We start from the raw sequence: 18,918 nt of genomic DNA on the forward strand, positions 1-18,918 counted from the left end.
AAAAGTACATGATTTTCAATTATGGTGCATAGTTCTCTTGAATTTCATCCAGTTCTGTTTTGATTTGTGTGGCAGTCTAACCCTTCAAATGAAAATGTTTAATAATAGTACAAAACTTGGTTTTCTCCATGTTCAATGGCAGTTGACACTAACTAATGTAGATTACTGTCAGAAATTAACTGTACGCTGTACATTGTTAAAATTCTTAATGTATAAAGTATACGCATACAACCTTTGGAATAATCAAGCTTACCAACCAGAATGTGCCAAAAAATATTCCATTCTTTCATGTAAATTTATGAGACTTGGACTTACCATTCTATTTGCCATTCTCAGGTAGACTTTGAGAACTTGTTGCCATAATAAAATTTTATTCCAAGATTTTTAAAAATTATGTTCCTTTACACCATCCCATGCTGTTCTGATTATGTAGGATGCATCTTTCAAATCAATATTCTTATTATTTCATAACTGACTTCCTTCTCCTTCCTCTTCTTTTTTGTAATATTGTTTGAAAGTCTCAATAATGCCCTTGGTCCATGGAGTTTATCTTAGTTGTAAGAAGCCTCACTTTCATGAACTCATTCTTTTCTTTTTAGATATCACATGATAGACGAGTTGGTCTTCTTTCAAGGACCAATAATGTTTTCTCCCTTTGGCCATTTTTTAACTGATAAGCTTTTACAGGTCATACAAAAGCTTCCATAAACCATTCCATGAAAATTGTAGTATCCCTCCAGGTGATCTTTTGTGACTGCAAACAATAGACATCACTGACATTTGAAAGTGTTTGAAACAACAGTTTCTTACTTTCACCAGTGATGGGCATAGAAAATCAGTGGTTACCAGTAGCATTACAACAAGCTAAAGCAGTAACATGGTAACATGATCCTTTCTTATTTTAGGACCAGATTCTACTAATTCATGAAATGAAGCAAGACTTTTTCTTGGCAAAGCATTCCAATTGAGTGCAGTTTTGTCAACATTGTAAACATTTTAGAGAGCATAATCTTCTTCCATTAATTTTACTGTCTCCGGAAGAATCAGCAGACAATTTTTCTCCTTGTGTTTGAAGCTCATGAATTCTGTGTCTTGAATTTAAGCATTTTAACCAGCCCGTGCTTGCTTTAAAATTTGACAGCCCTTCAAGATTTTCATTAAACTGAATTGCCTTATCACATAGAAAGGGTCCAGAGGTAGGTTCTTCTTGTGATTTTTTACAGGCAACATGTGAACAGCATCATCTACATCCATGTTCATGGCGGGCTTCATAGTTTTACAAATTATTGATCCATCAGTAGAATCAAGCTTAGATATAATATGTATGGTGATCTTTTTTTGTTTGTAATCTCTGTTATTCTCGATTTACCAACCATGTACTGATTATATAAATTGGTAGCAAATTCCCCTTCCCCTAAAATTTTATTAATCTAACATTTATCTCTCATAGAAAGGACAACATGTTTACATTTAGGCATTTTATACCATGCATTTACTTTATATGTCAAAGCTGACACAAGTGATCATAACAGATTGCAAATGGTTACTATTGTCAGCAACTTGGCATTGGTTTGGGGGGGCAAGTAGTTCTGACTGATACGGCAAAAGCATAGTGCATTGTGACATCTGGCATCTGTAGTTTCAAACACGCAGAGCACCAAGATTATTGATTCTATTTTCCTTGAAATTTAGAGAGAAACAAACTGTAATTTCATTTGGAAAACCGTGTTCTTCCATCAATTGGAAGGTCATAAAATTTTGTACTTGCTTATCTTTTTCAGATCATTATACATGTCCAACCAGATTTTAGTAAATATTGTCTGACAGAATTTAAATGTCTTATTTAGTTCCATTATGCTGAATAGTTGAACTTATTTTTCCCAGCATATATGTAATTTTTCTGTGAGCCAAAATTTATGAGCTCATTACTAAAGATTTATTTTTCTCTTAATGATTTTTTCTGCTGCATCTGCTTTCCCATTCTGTCTTTTACTTCTGTGAATGGTTTTATGTAAACAAGCTGAACTTCCTGTTTGGCACCTTAATTTTTACCTGATTGTTTTTTAAATTGAGTGATAGTGAATATTAGTGTTCCCAAATAAAAGGACAAAAGGAGTGCTGCTGAACTTGATTCTTACATTTGAGTGCATAATTTGGGGAGGGGGAAACATATCCTTATGAGTTTCTGCCATGCCAAAGAATGCATTTAAAGTACAAGCTTCATAAAAGATAAAGTTTTGTTATAAGTCTGTGTGATCTAGAATCACTTGCTCCTCAAAAAAAAAATATTATCTCATTCCTACGAGGGGTGTTAAATAATTTATGCAGCACATTTTTTTCTCAGCTAGTTTTGGGTGAAAATACGTGGAATTTCTTGTGAGGCATCATGGAATATTCCCTTTTCAGATCCTATAGTTTTGTGAAGTTCCAGTAGGTGGTGGTGCACAGTAGGTGGTGGTGCAATGTGCAGCCTTCAGAATGGCATCTGTAATAGAGTTGCATTCCAAGCAGAGAGCTGTCATTGAGTTTCTTTTGGTGGAAAACCAGAGCATCACAGATATTCATATGCACTTGCAGAATGTCTACAGAGAGAATGTCTCCAGAGTGAACAAAAGCAAGATGAGTTGTTTGGGTAGGTGCCTGTCATCATCGCAACAAGGTCATGCAAACCTGTTCAATCTTCTGTGTTCCAGCCGGCCACACACAGCTGTGACTCCTGCAGTGTTGGAACGTGTGGACACACTCATTCAAGGTGATTGACATGTGACAATCAAACACCTCACTGCACAACTGGATGTCTCTATTAATCGTGCTGACACACTCATCCAACAGTTGGTTTACTCAAAAGTGTGTGTGTGCTGGGTTTCTCACTGACCAATAGAAGACAATAAAGAGCAATGAAGGATCCTGTGTGTGGGATTGCTGGCCTGCTAGAAGGCTGATCATGACAATTTTTGTCGAACATCGTCACAGGTGATGAAACATGCTCACATTACTTTGAACTGGAAACAAAATGGCAATTCATGGACTGGCAGCACACCACCTCTCCTTCACATAAAAAGTTCAAAACAGCTCCTTTAGCTGGTAACATAATAGTGATAGTCTTCTGGGACTCTGAAGGGTTATTCTGTTTGGTGTCCTCCAACATGGTGCAATGACCAACTCTGAAATGTATCGTGCTACCCTCAGGAAACTGAAGAAATGCCTACAGCATGTTCATTGCCACAAAACTGCAAATGAACTTCTCCGTATCCATGACAGTGGAAGGCCTCACCCAAATCTGAAAACCTGGGACGAGGTCACAAAACTTCATTAGACTGTTCTTCTTCATCTACCCTACATCCCGGATCGCTCACCTTCTGACTTCCATCTGTTTGTCCCACTGAAGGATGCACTCCACGGGAAGCAGTACATGGATGATGGGGAAGTTATTGATGCAGCAAGACATTGGCTCTGATGTCAGCCAATAGAATGGTACCATGCAGGCATACGTGCCCTCCCAGTAAGGTGGCGTAAGGTTTGGATTGAATGGAGATTACATTGAAAAATAGGGTTTTGTAGCCAAAAGAGTGAGGAATAATATGGTGCATTGGAATTATGAATAAAACCAACCTGCATTCAGAAAAAAATGTGTTGCAATATTTATTCAAAGCACACTGCTTAAAATAAATGTCAAAATAACTTGGATGAATTTTGTTTAACATTTTATGGGTTTTGTGATACTATTTTTGTTAGCTTGTACTACAGTAGTTCTCTTAAAGACAACAGATAATATGCACCAGTGTTGTACTCATCAAGACAAGAGAGACTATCACAGAAAGGACATTGGCACCTACCACAATGGAGACATAAAAATATTGGCCAAATGGTGGAACTGAACTCTGGTTCAGCAAGTGACAACCAGGCACTTAGACCATAAACAAGTAGCATGGCAATCCTTCAGATCACGTCTAGCACTGGCAGTCACATCACAAAATATTTCACTGTCACTGTTGGCATCCTATACTCCTGTGGATAATGTTTAATTGGTATTAATTACCAACATTTTGTATAGTGCATCTTGTTGGTACAACAATATGTTGCCACTATAACTCAACATGTGCGTTAATGTGGTGAAAGTGTTGGCATGATTTATGACGTGGCTGTACATGCCAAGAATTCTCAATGTGGGATTAAGCGTTTTCCATGTTAACAGTTTTGTTTTGTTGACTGTACATCCTGTAGGTCAGATATAATCAGTACTAGCTATGGTGACTCATAGCTGTAAATCTTGGATCAATTTTTAAATTACAGAAGCAATCTCTGAGAAGACGCTCATTCAAAAAGAACACTGTGGGCTTTTTCTCAAAGATTTTAAATTTATCTCCTTAGCATGGCTACAGATAATAAATGTTATTTGTTTCCCAGTGCAGCATTCAGAGTCCCTACATAACAATGTCAATCACAGCTCCTGTTACACTAGAAACAAGTCACTTGCAGATCTTACCATGCAGTAAAAATTATATGGAATCAGTGTAAAGTGCATGGGAATCAAAATATGCAATCATCTTTCAGTAATTCTCAAATCAGTCAGATTAACAATAGAAGGGGAAGCCAAACAGAAATAGGTTTTATTATATCATCATGTCCACTCTGCTAAAAAATGTGTAGAAACAAAATTGCACTGTTTCAAACAAGTTTTGTTTGCCAGTGTATAACTTCCATATAACTATTAAAGGTATGCTTGGTGTACTGTTTATGCAAACTATGTTGACACTTAGTGTGGTGGGTGACATGCGAGCAATCGTAAAGGCATTTCCCCATTTATGGTAACTTTCATCAATCAGTGTGCCAAGTGTCAACTTAGTTTGCGCAAACAGTAATCTAGATGACTGTATATTTATATCTAAAAACAAAGATGATGAGACTTACCAAACAAAAGCGCTGGCAGGTCAATAGACACACAAACAAAGAAAGACGCACACACAAAATTCTAGCTTTCGCAACCAACGGTTGCTTAATCAGGAAAGAGGGAAGGAGAGGGAAAGACGAAAGGATGTGGGTTTTAAGGGACATACACAGACACAAGCAGACATTTGTAAAGGCAAAGAGTTTGGGCAGAGATGTCAGTCAAGGCGGAAGTAAAGAGGCAAAGATTTTGTTGAAAGACAGGTGAGGTATGAGCGGAGGCAACTTGAAATTAGCGAAGGTTGAGGCCTGGCAGATAACGAGAAGAGAGGATATACTGAAGGGCAAGTTCCCATCTCTGGAGTTCTGACAGGTTGGTGTTAGTGGGAAGTATCCAGATAACCCGGACAGTGTAACACTGTGCCAAGATGTGCTGGCCGTGCACCAAGGCATGTTTAGCCACAGGATGATCCTCATTACCAACAAACACTGTCTGCCTGTGTCCATTAATGTGAATGGACAGTTTGTGGCTGGTCATTCCCACATAGAAAGCTTCACAGTGTAGGCAGGTCAGTTGGTAAATCACGTGGGTGCTTTCACACACAGTCATGGGTACCAGGATGGCCCCCTCGTACGCCAACCTATTCATGGGTCGCTTAGAGGACACCTTCTTGGTTACCCAGGCCTGCAAACCGAAAGTTTGGTACAGATTTATTGATGACATCTTCATGATTTGGACTCACAGTGAAGAAGAACTCCAGAATTTCCTCTCCAACCTCAACTCCTTTGGTTCCATCAGATTCACCTGGCCCTACTCCAAATCCCATGCCACTTTCCTTGATGTTGACCTCCATCTGTCCAATGGCCAGCTTCACATGTCCGTCCACATCAAACCCACCAACAAGCAACAGTACCCCCATTATGACAGCTGCCACCCATTCCACATCAAACGGTCCCTTCCCTACAGCCTAGGTCTTCATGGCAAACGAATCTGCTCCAGTCCGGAATCCCTGAATCATTACACCAATAACCTGAAAACAGCTTTCACATCCCGCAACTACCCTCCCAACCTGGTACAGAAGCAAATAACCAGAGCCACTTCCTCATCCCCTCAAACCCAGAACCTCCCACAGAGGAACCACAAAAGTGCGCCACTTGTGACAGGATACTTTCCGCGACTGGATCAGACTCTGAATGTGGTTCTCCAGCAGGGATACGACTTCCTATAATCCTGCCCTGAAATGAGATCCATCCTTCATGAAATCCTCCCCACTCCACAGAGTGTCTTTCCACCATCCACCTAACCTTCGTAACCTCTTAGTTCATCCCTATGAAATCCCCAAACCACCTTCCCTATCCTCTGGCTCCTACCCTTGTAACCTCCCCCGGTGTAAAACCTGTCCCATGCACCCTCCCACCACCACCTACTCCAGTCCTGTAACCCGGAAATTGTACACGATCAAAGGCAGAGCCACGTGTGAAAGCACCCACGTGATTCACCAACTGACCTGCCTACACTGTGAAGCTTTCTATGTGGGAATGACCAGCCACAAACTGTCCATTCGCATGAATGGACACAGGCAGACAGTGTTTGTTGGTAATGAGGATCACCCTGTGGCTAAACATGCCTTGGTGCACGGCCAGCTCATCTTGGCACAGTGTTACACTGTCCAGGTTATCTGGATATTTCCCACTAACACCAACCTGTCAGAACTCCGGAGATGGGAACTTGCCCTTCAGTATATCCTCTCTTCTCGTTATCCGCCAGGCCTCAACCTTCGCTGATTTCAAGTTGCCTCTGCTCATACCTCACCTGTCTTTCAACAACATCTTTGCCTCTTTACTTCCGCCTCGACTGACATCTCTGCCCAAACTCTTTGCCTTTACAAATGTCTGCTTGTGTCTGTGTATGTGCAGATGGATATGTGCGTGTGTGCGAGTGTATACCTGTCCTTTTTTCCCCCTAAGGTAAGTCTTTCCGCTCCCGGGATTGGAATGACTCCTTACCCTCTCCCTTAAAACCCACATCCTTTCGTCTTTCCCTCTCCTTCCCTCTTTCCTGATGAAGCAACCATTGGTTGCGAAAGCTAGAATTTTGTTTGTTTGTGTGTCTATCGACCTGCCAGCCCTTTTGTTTGGTAAGTCTCATCATCTTTGTTTTTAGATATATTTTTCCCACGTGGAATGTTTCCCTCTATTATATTGACTGTATATTTACATTTTTCAGTTGGCAACTTCATGTGTGTTCATTTTCTAAATAGTTTCTCTACTCTTGATATTTGTTTTAATTTTGTGACAGCTTATGTAGCTCATAAAAAATGACTGACAAATAAAGAATCAGTGAATTAGTTTGCTAACCACCATATGTAGGTTTCTCTTTTTACTCTAACCTAAATTATTCTAGACCGACACACCAAGTTATTTGTTGGTTATGACTGCTTTTTTATTACTTTGCAGCAACTACCAAGCAATATTGGACATTTTTGCGTCATTACACATATGGCATTGCATTGGCCATGTTGAGTGATGATTTGCCAGTTTTTGTTCCAAGTGCTGACCATCTGCATGTATTCCAGCATTTCAAAGCATATTTCTAAGTATCCCCTTTATATAGCAGAATTGTCTGTAGAATAGCCTCAGAGAGCTACTGACATTATCTGCAAAATGATTTTATTAAGATCTTTATCCGCTGCACTGAGTCTTGCTCGCTAAAAACTTTTTAAACTAATTACATGACTGACCTGACATTCTGCAGGAATATATTTTGTTTAGTAGACAGTAATGGTGTAATTGTGCCATGCTGTCATGGTCTTCTGTAGTGAATGGATTACCTGTGTTTCATTCAGCCAGTACATGCAGTATCCTGGGTTTCATTCAACCACTACTGTTGGTCTTTATAGAGAAGTTATTTTCAGTTTCCAAGGAAGCATCAGACATAAGTACAACACATATTCAGTAATTCTACAACAGATAGATATCAGTGATATCTGTTTGTAATTTCATTTTTATTATAAAAATATTGAGTGACCTGTGCATTTTCCACTTACATTGATTGCAGTATTGAGCATTGCTCCATTGAAGGAGAAAAAGGCACAGTTACCGCCTTATTTTAGAGTGAAAAATTAAGGTGACTTGAGGGACGGTTGCTAATTAAGAAAGGTGCAATGTTAGCTGTAGAACAAGAATATTCATCGATTGAACGTACAGAAGAACAGAAGAGGATTTTTGCTAGCATGAATTGTCTCCCAGGTCACTTTAATTTGAAAAGTAATTGTTCCTCCTTTCACATATTTCAGTTTGTGATAAACATTCACCATTGTTGTCACTAATAAATGAATGTGTAAAAACATGGAAATACTTGCAATATTAAAGTTTCAGGAGTCTTACAGCAAAACGTAAACAAACAGAATTGTACTTAAGTTGTGATAATTCTGGTTCAATGTTCGCAATGTTCATTATGCTACGCTCACTTCATAGATATTCCTACTCTACGGTGCCAGTGTATTGCATTTTGTTGACTTAATATTGTAGTCATATCCTCTATATGGAGAGACTATAAGTTAGCAAAAGCTATATAAAGCAAGATTGTAGTCATATCCTTTACATGGAGAGACAATAAGTGAGGAAAAGCTATATAAAGCTTTTGCTACCTTATTATCTCTCCATGCAAAGGATATGACTACAGTCTTAAGTCAACAAAACTAAATACTCAATATAATGGAAGGAAACATTCCACGTGGGAAAAATTATATATAAAAACAAAGATGAGGTGACTTACCGAACAAAAGCGCTGGCAGGTCGATAGACACACAAACAAACACAAACATACACACAAAATTCAAGCTTTCGCAACAAACTGTTGCCTCATCAGGAAAGAGGGAAGGAGAGGGGAAGACGAAAGGAAGTGGGTTTTAAGGGAGAGGGTAAGGAGTCATTCCAATCCCGGGAGCGGAAAGACTTACCTTAGGGGGAAAAAAGGACAGGTATACACTCGCACACACGCACATATCCATCCACACATACAGACACAAGCAGACATATTTAAAGACAAAGAGTTTGGGCAGAGATGTCAGTCGAGATAGAAGTGTTGAGGCAAAGAAGTTGTTGAAAGACAGGTGAGGCATGAGTGGCGGCAACTTGAAATTAGCGGAGATTGAGGCCTGGCGGATGACGAGAAGAGAGGATATACTGAAGGGCAAGTTCCCATCTCCGGAGTTCGGATAGGTTGGTGTTGGTGGGAAGTATCCAGATAACCCGGACGGTGTAACACTGTGCCAAGATGTGCTGGCTGTGCACCAAGGCATGTTTAGCCACAGGGTGATCCTCATTACCAACAAACACTGTCTGCCTGTGTCCATTCATGCGAATGGACAGTTTGTTGCTGGTCATTCCCACATAGAATGCATCACAGTGTAGGCAGGTCAGTTGGTAAATCACGTGGGTGCTTTCACACGTGGCTCTGCCTCTGATCGTGTACACCTTCCGGGTTACAGGACTGGAGTAGGTGGTGGTGGGAGGGTGCATGGGACAGGTTTTGCATCGGGGGCGGTTACAAGGATAGGAGCCAGAGGGTAGGGAAGGTGGTTTGGGGATTTCGTAGGGATGAACTAACAGGTTACGAAGGTTAGGTGGACGGCGGAAAGACACTCTTGGCGGGGTGGGGAGGATTTCATGAAGGATGGATCTCATTTCAGGGCAGGATTTGAGGAAGTCGTATCCCTGCTGGAGAGCCACATTCAGAGTCTGGTCCAGTCCTGGAAAGTATCCTGTCACAAGTGGGGCACTTTTGTGGTTCTTCTGTGGGGGATTCTGGGTTTGAGGGGACGAGGAAGTGGCTCTGGTTATTTGCTTTTGTACCAGGTCGGGAGGGTAGTTGCGGGATGTGAAAGCTGTTTTCAGGTTGTTGGTGTAATGATTCAGGGATTCCGGACTGGAGCAGATTCGTTTGCCACGAAGACCTAGGCTGTAGGGAAGGGACCGTTTGATGTGGAATGGGTGGCAGCTGTCATAATGGAGGTACTGTTGCTTGTTGGTGGGTTTGATGTGGACGGACGTGTGAAGTTGGCCATTGGACAGGTGGAGGTCAACGTCAAGGAAAGTAGCATGGGATTTGGAGTAGGACCAGGTGAAACTGATGGAACCAAAGGAGTTAAGGTTGGAGAGGAAATTCTGGAGTTGTTCTTCACTGTGAGTCCAGATCATGAAGATGTCATCAATAAATCTGTACCAAACTTTGGGTTGGCAGACTTGGGTGACCAAGAAGGCTTCCTCTAAGCGACCCATGAATAGGTTGGCGTACGATGGGGCCATCCTGGTGCCCATGGCTGTTCCCTTTAATTGTTGGTATGTCTGGCCCTCAAAAGTGAAGAAGTTGTGGGTCAGGATGAAGCTGGCTAAGGTGATGAGGAAAGAGGTTTTAGGTAGGGTGGCAGGTGATCGGCGTGAAAGGAAATGCTCCAACGCAGCGAGGCCCTGGATGTGCGGAATATTTGTGTATAAGGACGTGGCATCAATGGTTACAAGGATGGTTTCCGGGGGTAACAGATTGGGTAAGGATTCCAGGCGTTCAAACCCACTTCCTTTCGTCTTCCCCTCTCCTTCCCTCTTTCCTGATGAGGCAACAGTTTGTTGCGAAAGCTTGAATTTTGTGTGTATGTTTGTGTTTGTTTGTGTGTCTATCGACCTGCCAGCGCTTTTGTTCGGTAAGTCACCTCATCTTTGTTTTTATATATAAACTAAATACTCAGTTACACTCTATTACCTTCTGGCATTATTGAATAGAGAACCAGTATGAAACAAAGTGTTATGATGAAAAAAATTTGCTTTTCCTATATTGCATATTCCACCTTTTATTGACACATGAGGCACACAACTTACGTAAGAGTAAAAGGTATTTCTTCGCTCACTTAAAGAATCAATCTACAGATAAATAACATTTCTGTAAGATAAAACTTAAGAATTCTAGAAAGTATAGAAAGTGAATACATGCTCCTAAATTGGAAATACAAAGAATATTTATTGTAATACTCTGATTTCAGACATTACCTTGTACCACTGTCCATGGCTCAGAAAAGTAAATGGAGGAAGAAAGGAACTAAACTTCACATTTTCAATGATCACACATTCATAGCAAAGCATTTACAAGGGTAAGTAAAAGTTTTTACTATTATTATGTGTTTGAATACTGTTCTGTGTTACCATTCATTTGTCAATAACTTTTCCCACCTTAAAATCTGTAAAATAGATTTTATTGCTATAAATTTGGGAAGAAAGGAATTAATTGCATTAATAGTCTTGCATTTGTCAAGCAACATCAAAAATTATGTAAGACATATTATATTTTCAGTATTCTTCCATGAAAAAATTATGAAATTGTAGCACATGAAAAAATTGACCAAAATAAATTAAATAATTTCTTCAAACTGTGATCCACAACCTGTACAAAGTTATTAAGGGTGGTCATTCCTCCTTTATTCATTGTAGTGATTAGACAGAAGTCTATAGGTGTGATGCAGACAGCTGATTTTTTTACACACACACACACACACACACACACACACACACAGAGACAGACACACACACAAACATTTAAATATGCACAAAAAATCCAAATATCATGGATATTAGTACATAAATATAAGATCCTTCTGTATATGGCACATTTAAATAGTGCCAATTTCCCTTTGTGTCAGTCATTAAATATACAGGTGCTCTGTTTACTGCTAAATCAACTTCGGACCAAGAATCCAAACACAGATGGGGGTTTTTGCCAAATAATGGAGGACAAGTGAGAAGCATGGAAAATCCACACTTTCATGAGAATACTACAAGATTTGCTGCCCAGAACATTAACCTGTAAACATATCATCCAAAGTTTTTAGTTGATTTGTGAAGAGATACACATAATGCAGCTAATTAAGAATAATGCAGACTGTGGTTTTGGTGAATTTATGTGTCAATGCAAACAAGGAGTTGAAAATACGTACTAAATCCCCCCCCCCCCTTTGCATAACAGCATTATTTTTCTGTGAATTTGTTTTTCGACATTAGACTGATCTGCATTGTACATGCAGGATTCACTATAATTGGAGATATTATTTTGTGCATATGAAATCAGACCTTTCCAATATTTTATTCTGTACAAATTTGTTATTCTTTCTAAACCCAGTATCAAACAATGGAAACTCGAGGTTGGAATATCAACAATAAATGGAAAAGATAGATTGCTACTCACCATAAAGATGACGCTTTGAGTTTCAGAGAGGCACAGTGAAAAGAGACCTATACATTAGCTTTTGGCCCAAGCCTTCCTCAGAAAAGGAAACACACAAACACTCATTCACATAAGCAAACACTGCTGACGCATGACTGACAGCTTGGACCAGAAAATGTTCTGGTCCAAGTTGCCTGAGATGGTAGTCATCTGTACTTGAGGTGTGCTTGCTTTTTTTTTTTGTGTGTGTGTGTGTGTGTGTGAGTGTGTGTGTGTGTGTGTGTGTGTGTGTGTGTGTGTGTGTGTATGTGTGTGTGTATTCTCTTTTCTGATGAAGGCTTTGGCTGAAAACCAATGCATAAGTGTATTTTCATTGTGCCTGTCTGCTACTCAATGAATCATCTTTGTGGTTAGTAGCAGTTTACCTTTTATTATTAAACACAATATCAAGTGACTTCATGAGATGAGAACTCAGAGTTACAAAATATGCAAAATCTTTTGCCACATACCATTCACAACATATACAGGGTGTTTCAAAAATGACCGGTATACTTGAAACGGCAATAAAAACTAAACGAGCAGCGATAGAAATACACCGTTTGTTGCAATATGCTTGGGACAACAGTACATTTTCAGGCGGACAAACTTTCGAAATTACAGTAGTTACAATTTTCAACAACAGATGGCGCTGCAAGTGATGTGAACGATATAGAAGACAACGCAGTCTGTGGGTGCGCCATTCTGTACGTCGTCTTTCTGCTGTAAGCGTGTGCTGTTCACAACGTGCAAGTGTGCTGTGGACAACATGGTTTATTCCTTAGAACAGAGGATTTTTCTGGTGTTGGAATTCCACCGCCTAGAACACAGTGTTGTTGCAACAAGACGAAGTTTTCAACGGAGGTTTAATGTAACCAAAGGACCGAAAAGCGATACAATAAAGGATCTGTTTGAAAACTTTCAACGGACTGGGAATGTGACGGATGAACGTGCTGGAAAGGTAGGGCGACCACGTACGGCAACCACAGAGGGCAACGCGCAGCTAGTGCAGCAGGTGATCCAACAGCGGCCTCGGGTTTCCGTTCGCCGTGTTGCAGCTGCGGTCCAAATGACGCCAACGTCCACGTATCATCTCATGCGCCAGAGTTTACACCTCTATCCATACAAAATTCAAACGCGGCAACCCCTCAGCGCCGCTACCATTGCTGCACGAGAGACATTCGCTAACGATATAGTGCACAGGATTGATGACGGCGATGTGCATGTGGGCAGCATTTGGTTTACTGACGAAGCTTATTTTTACCTGGACGGCTTCATCAATAAACAGAACTGGCGCATATGGGGAACCGAAAAGCCCCATGTTGCAGTCCCATCGTCCCTGCATCCTCAAAAAGTACTGGTCTGGGCCGCCATTTCTTCCAAAGGAATCATTGGCCCATTTTTCAGATCCGAAACGATTACTGCATCACGCTATCTGGACATTCTTCGTGAATTTGTGGTGGTACAAACTGCCTTAGACGACACTGCGAACACCTCGTGGTTTATGCAAGATGATGCCCGGCCACATCGCACGGCCGACGTCTTTACTTTCCTGAATGAATATTTCGATGATCGTGTGATTGCTTTGGGCTGTCCGAAACATACAGGAGGCGGCGTGGATTGGCCTCCCTATTCGCCACACATGAACCCCTGTGACTTCTTTCTGTGGGGACACTTGAAAGACCAGGTGTACCGCCAGAATCCAGAAACAATTAAACAGCTGAAGCAGTACATCTCATCTGCATGTGAAGCCATTCCGCCAGACACGTTGTCAAAGGTTTTGGGTAATTTCATTCAGAGACTACGCCATATTATTGCTACGCATGGTGGATATGTGGAAAATATCGTACTATAGAGTTTCCCAGACCGCAGTGCCATCTGTTGTTGACAATTGTAACTACTGTAATTTCGAAAGTTTGTCTGCCTGAAAATGTACTGTTGTCCCAAGCATATTGCAACAAACGGTGTATTTCTATCGCTGCTCGTTGGGTTTTTATTACCGTTTCAAATATACCGGTCATTTTTGAAACACCCTGTAAATCCCAATCATATAGGGCAATAATGCTAAAACCATATGACTTTATCCTTTCTTTTTCTTAAGTTGAACAAAAATGTATGTGCATAATGTTGCTGTTATTTGAAAGGAATTGTACATCATTTCGAATCTTTTCTAGTTATATAACTTTTCCATTTATGTAATTCACATTCACAACAGTCAAAACAAAATTTCCTTGGATTATTACTCACATGTAAGTATTTTACCAAGGTTGTTCAACCAATACATCATTGCTTTGCATATCTTCTTGTCTGTGGCACTGAAGTCATAGAAACTGTTGATCTCTTGATTCTGCACACACCTATTTGAACTATTTAAAAGTTCATATACAAATTGTCATTATAATTCCCCACAACAGATAATCTTCAGAAGTGTGGTTTTTTTTTTTTGTATTGGTTGGTTGGTTTAAAGATGGGGGAAGGGACCAACCTGCTAGGTCATCGGTCCCTGTATTAGTTCTTCAGCTAAATCTGCTGTAGTTATCCACAGCTAGCAGCAAAACATATACAAATATCTGCACTATGAAACTGGATTCGCAGAATATTTTTTGAAGTTAAAACTTATGTGAGAATGATGTGATTCAAAAACTTACCTATAATCAAAAGAAATATCCACAAAACGACGGTTCTATTCCATTTTAACACAGAATTAAAGCAGTGTTCTTCTTCAGTGTATGTTGTGCTGGCTGTCTGCAACATTTCCATGACCATTCACCACACTACATTTGTTGAAACAATAGTATGTGAGTAACATCCGGAGGAGCCAGTTTATTCATTTGCGTGGGCTCTGCTAATAAATACACTCCTGGAAATTGAAATAAGAACACCGTGAATTCATTGTCCCAGGAAGGGGAAACTTTATTGACACATTCCTGGGGTCAGATACATCACATGATCACACTGACAGAACCACAGGCACATAGACACAGGCAACAGAGCATGCACAATGTCGGCACTAGTACAGTGTATATCCACCTTTCGCAGCAATGCAGGCTGCTATTCTCCCATGGAGACGATCGTAGAGATGCTGGATGTAGTCCTGTGGAACGGCTTGCCATGCCATTTCCACCTGGCGCCTCAGTTGGACCAGCGTTCGTGCTGGACGTGCAGACCGCGTGAGACGACGCTTCATCCAGTCCCAAACATGCTCAATGGGGGACAGATCCGGAGATCTTGCTGGCCAGGGTAGTTGACTTACAACTTCTAGAGCACGTTGGGTGGCACGGGATACATGCGGACGTGCATTGTCCTGTTGGAACAGCAAGTTCCCTTGCCGGTCTAAGAATGGTAGTACGATGGGTTCGATGACGGTTTGGATGTACCGTGCACTATTCAGTGTCCCCTCGACGATCACCAGTGGTGTACGGCCAGTGTAGGAGATCGCTCCCCACACCATGATGCCGGGTGTTGGCCCTGTGTGCCTCGGTCATATGCAGTCCTGATTGTGGAGCTCACCTGCACGGCGCCAAACACGCATACGACCATCATTGGCACCAAGGCAGAAGCGACTCTCATCGCTGAAGACGACACGTCTCCATTCGTCCCTCCATTCACGCCTGTCACGACACCACTGGAGGCGGGCTGCACGATGTTGGGGCGTGAGCGGAAGACGGCCTAACGGTGTGCGGGACCGTAGCCCAGCTTCATGGAGACGGTTGCGAATGGTCCTCGCCGATACCCCAGGAGCAACAGTGTCCCTAATTTGCTGGGAAGTGGCGGTGCGGTCCCCTACGGCACTGCGTAGGATCCTACGGTCTTGGCGTGCATCCGTGCGTCGCTGCGGTCCGGTCCCAGGTCGACGGGCACGTGCACCTTCCGCCGACCACTGGCGACAACATCGATGTACTGTGGAGACCTCACGCCCCACGTGTTGAGCAATTCGGCGGTACGTCCACCCAGCCTCCCGCATGCCCACTATACGCCCTCGCTCAAAGTCCGTCAACTGCACATACGGTTCACGTCCACGCTGTCGCGGCATGCTACCAATGTTAAAGACTGCGATGGAGCTCCGTATGCCACGGCAAACTGGCTGACACTGACGGCGGCGGTGCACAAATGCTGCGCAGCTAGCGCCATTCGACGGCCAACACCGCGGTTCCTGGTGTGTCCGCTGTGCCGTGCGTGTGATCATTGCTTGTACAGCCCTCTCGCAGTGTCCGGAGCAAGTATGGTGGGTCTGACACACCGGTGTCAATGTGTTCTTTTTTCCATTTCCAGGAGTGTAGTTTTTTCTGTGATTTTTTGCTCAGCTAACTTCTAGTGTGAATCAGCAGTTACAAAACATGAATGGTTTTCACATGATGCTGAACTAAAAGTGACTAAGAAAATTACAGAGCAATTTTCAGCATTGCACACCAAACCATTCCCTTGTAAGTCTGTATATCATATTGATAAAAACTACCACTCACTATACTGCCATATTCTACTCATATGTACTCAGGCTAAATTTAACACTATATATTCAACAGTAAAGCTACTAGAATGCAAGAAGATATTACTACTTCAAGCACATTAAATAGTTGCTACTTATCCCCTACTGCCTTCTGAGTATTTACATGACAGATTTGGTATCTGTTGAAGAATCTCCACGTTTCTAACAATACAGACCAGCACACAATGAATACTAACGGTAAATGTAGTAACCAAAACCAACTGCGGGAACGCCTTGGGCTGCGGATCGGAGCCACCAGGAGGGGAAGCCGGCGGCGGTGGAGCACGCACCACCGGATAAACACAGGATGAGTCAGACGACAGACCAACGACAACTGACAACAACCGACCACGACCGACTATGACTGACACAACAAGGAAGAGATAAACAACAGAGGTTTGTGGAAACCACAACACCAAACACCAACAGAAAATCCACTCAGAACCAGAGCCAGGCAATTGTCAACAACGAGCAATGACCAGAACGCAGTACCGCCGAGATAGAAACGAAATCCAGAGCGAGTACCAGACTGGCTGGACTAGGGCAGAGCGGGTCCCTATATACGAAACCAGAGGGAGCGGCTATTGGCCGCTGTCTGCACGTGGCATAGCGGTGGCGCCCTCGCTGCGCAAGAGCCGCTGCGCGAGAGCCGCTGCGCGGAATAGCCACCGCGGAGGCGGAGCCCTCTATGGGCTGACCACGTCCATTTGTTCTGGTGCGTGTTCGACTTCCGCGGCGGAAGATACTAGAATAATAGTTACACATCTGACAGTGGTCTTCAGTCATCGAAATTAGATTAATTGGATAATGGTAGCTAATGATGGATGTTTTTATTTAGTATTATTTTTATTATTATTATTATTATTATTATGAATTTGTAGGTATCCCCAGTTTCATGCTTTCATCTGACAGGAAATTTTTGAAGAAATTTTCACCAGACAGAACTCCATTTCGACTGAAGACAACAGGCCAAAGATAAAATAAAATGGTTTTATAAATGAACATTGTACTTAAGCTTATTTTTACTACTAGCAGAGCAAAAGACCCACTTCGCTTGGTCTTTATTTTCATTTGTTTTCTGAGAACATTCCAGATCACTCAAGAACATTGCAAAAAATGAACATTCAAAAAAATCATAACAGTGTTATTATTTGATGTTGAAAATACTCTCAAATACTCTTAAATCCACTTAAATATTGAACAGTAGCCTAGCTCGGAAGAAAGTACTCAGTCCCTCACTTATTCATTTCTTTGTAAAACACCAAGAACATTCCAAAGTGTCTGAGAACATAAAGAAAATTCTGAAACTTTCTACAACATTCTAAAGCAAGTGTTACGGAGATTCTATACATTTTTGGAACCTTATCAAACCTTCTGAAAGATTCTGTGACATTCTGGAACATTCCACAACATTCTGAAATGCTCTAGAATGAACATTGTGGCTAGTCTTGGCCACTTCGGCATCTGATTCCCAGTTTCTACACCAACTTCCCCTCTTTTGTCACCCATATCTTTAAACCCTTCTCCCACAGTTACAAACTGAAACCTTCATGTATGGGGGTAAAGGGCTGCCATACCAAGTAATCCCTGTGGCGGTACACAAATGGATTGCAGAGATACAGAGGCACACGTGAACAAACCACGCTGACATTTATTATATATGCATTGACTTCTGACAAATACCAGGTGGCTATAATTAAAATGCAGCTAGTCATGACCCAACAGTGTGGGCTGTAATTATGGTATGGCACCAAATCTTGGTAGTTATGCTAACACATTAATGTGGAAGCGATATGTGCTGGAAAAAAAAAATAGTTCCAGTTTTGGCTGCCAGGTGGAAATCTGATGCTGTACAGCATCTTGTCAATATCTCCAGTGCTCAGCTGTGTAAGCGGCAGTTAATAATAAAATCAACATTGTGCTTTTCTCACTTGTTTGACCCTTTCTGCTCATGGCTCATTCCTAATCTGTTATATATGGAAACATTTATGTGTTAGAATATCTAGCAAGTTTCGCTGCCATACATTACCGTATGTCACACTGGACCTCTGTATGAGTAGCTGCACTTAAAGTGTAATCATCCAGTACCATCCAGAAGATTAAGCCATAAGATATTAAGAAATAAATCTATACTAGCCCCTTAGTCTATAGACGAAAGCAGTGAGTTACTTTTAACAACAAGCGCTCTGAACTTGATCAGCTAATCAGTGTGTTGATTCTGTTTTAATCTGTTGCATGTATGGACATTAAGGAAATTTACACAATTAATTTAGTAGACAGTAAATATATTTTTGCA

The 18,918-nt window shown here is 41.5% G+C and overlaps 1 protein-coding gene across 5 annotated transcripts in view; it reads left to right on the forward strand.

Moving 5' to 3' along the window:
* The window catches only part of LOC124777140 (phospholipid transfer protein C2CD2L), a 607,433-nt gene that overhangs the window by 565,118 nt on the left and 23,397 nt on the right, over positions 1 to 18,918 (forward strand). For all 5 annotated transcript variants that reach the window (XM_047252436.1, XM_047252434.1, XM_047252435.1 and 2 more), the window contains one exon: positions 10,926 to 11,033. In XM_047252436.1, coding sequence (XP_047108392.1) covers positions 10,926 to 11,033 — 108 coding nt within the window. The remainder of the gene's footprint in view (positions 1 to 10,925; positions 11,034 to 18,918) is intronic.

This window comes from Schistocerca piceifrons, chromosome 2 (assembly GCF_021461385.2).
Source record: "Schistocerca piceifrons isolate TAMUIC-IGC-003096 chromosome 2, iqSchPice1.1, whole genome shotgun sequence".
NCBI lineage: Eukaryota > Metazoa > Arthropoda > Insecta > Orthoptera > Acrididae > Schistocerca > Schistocerca piceifrons.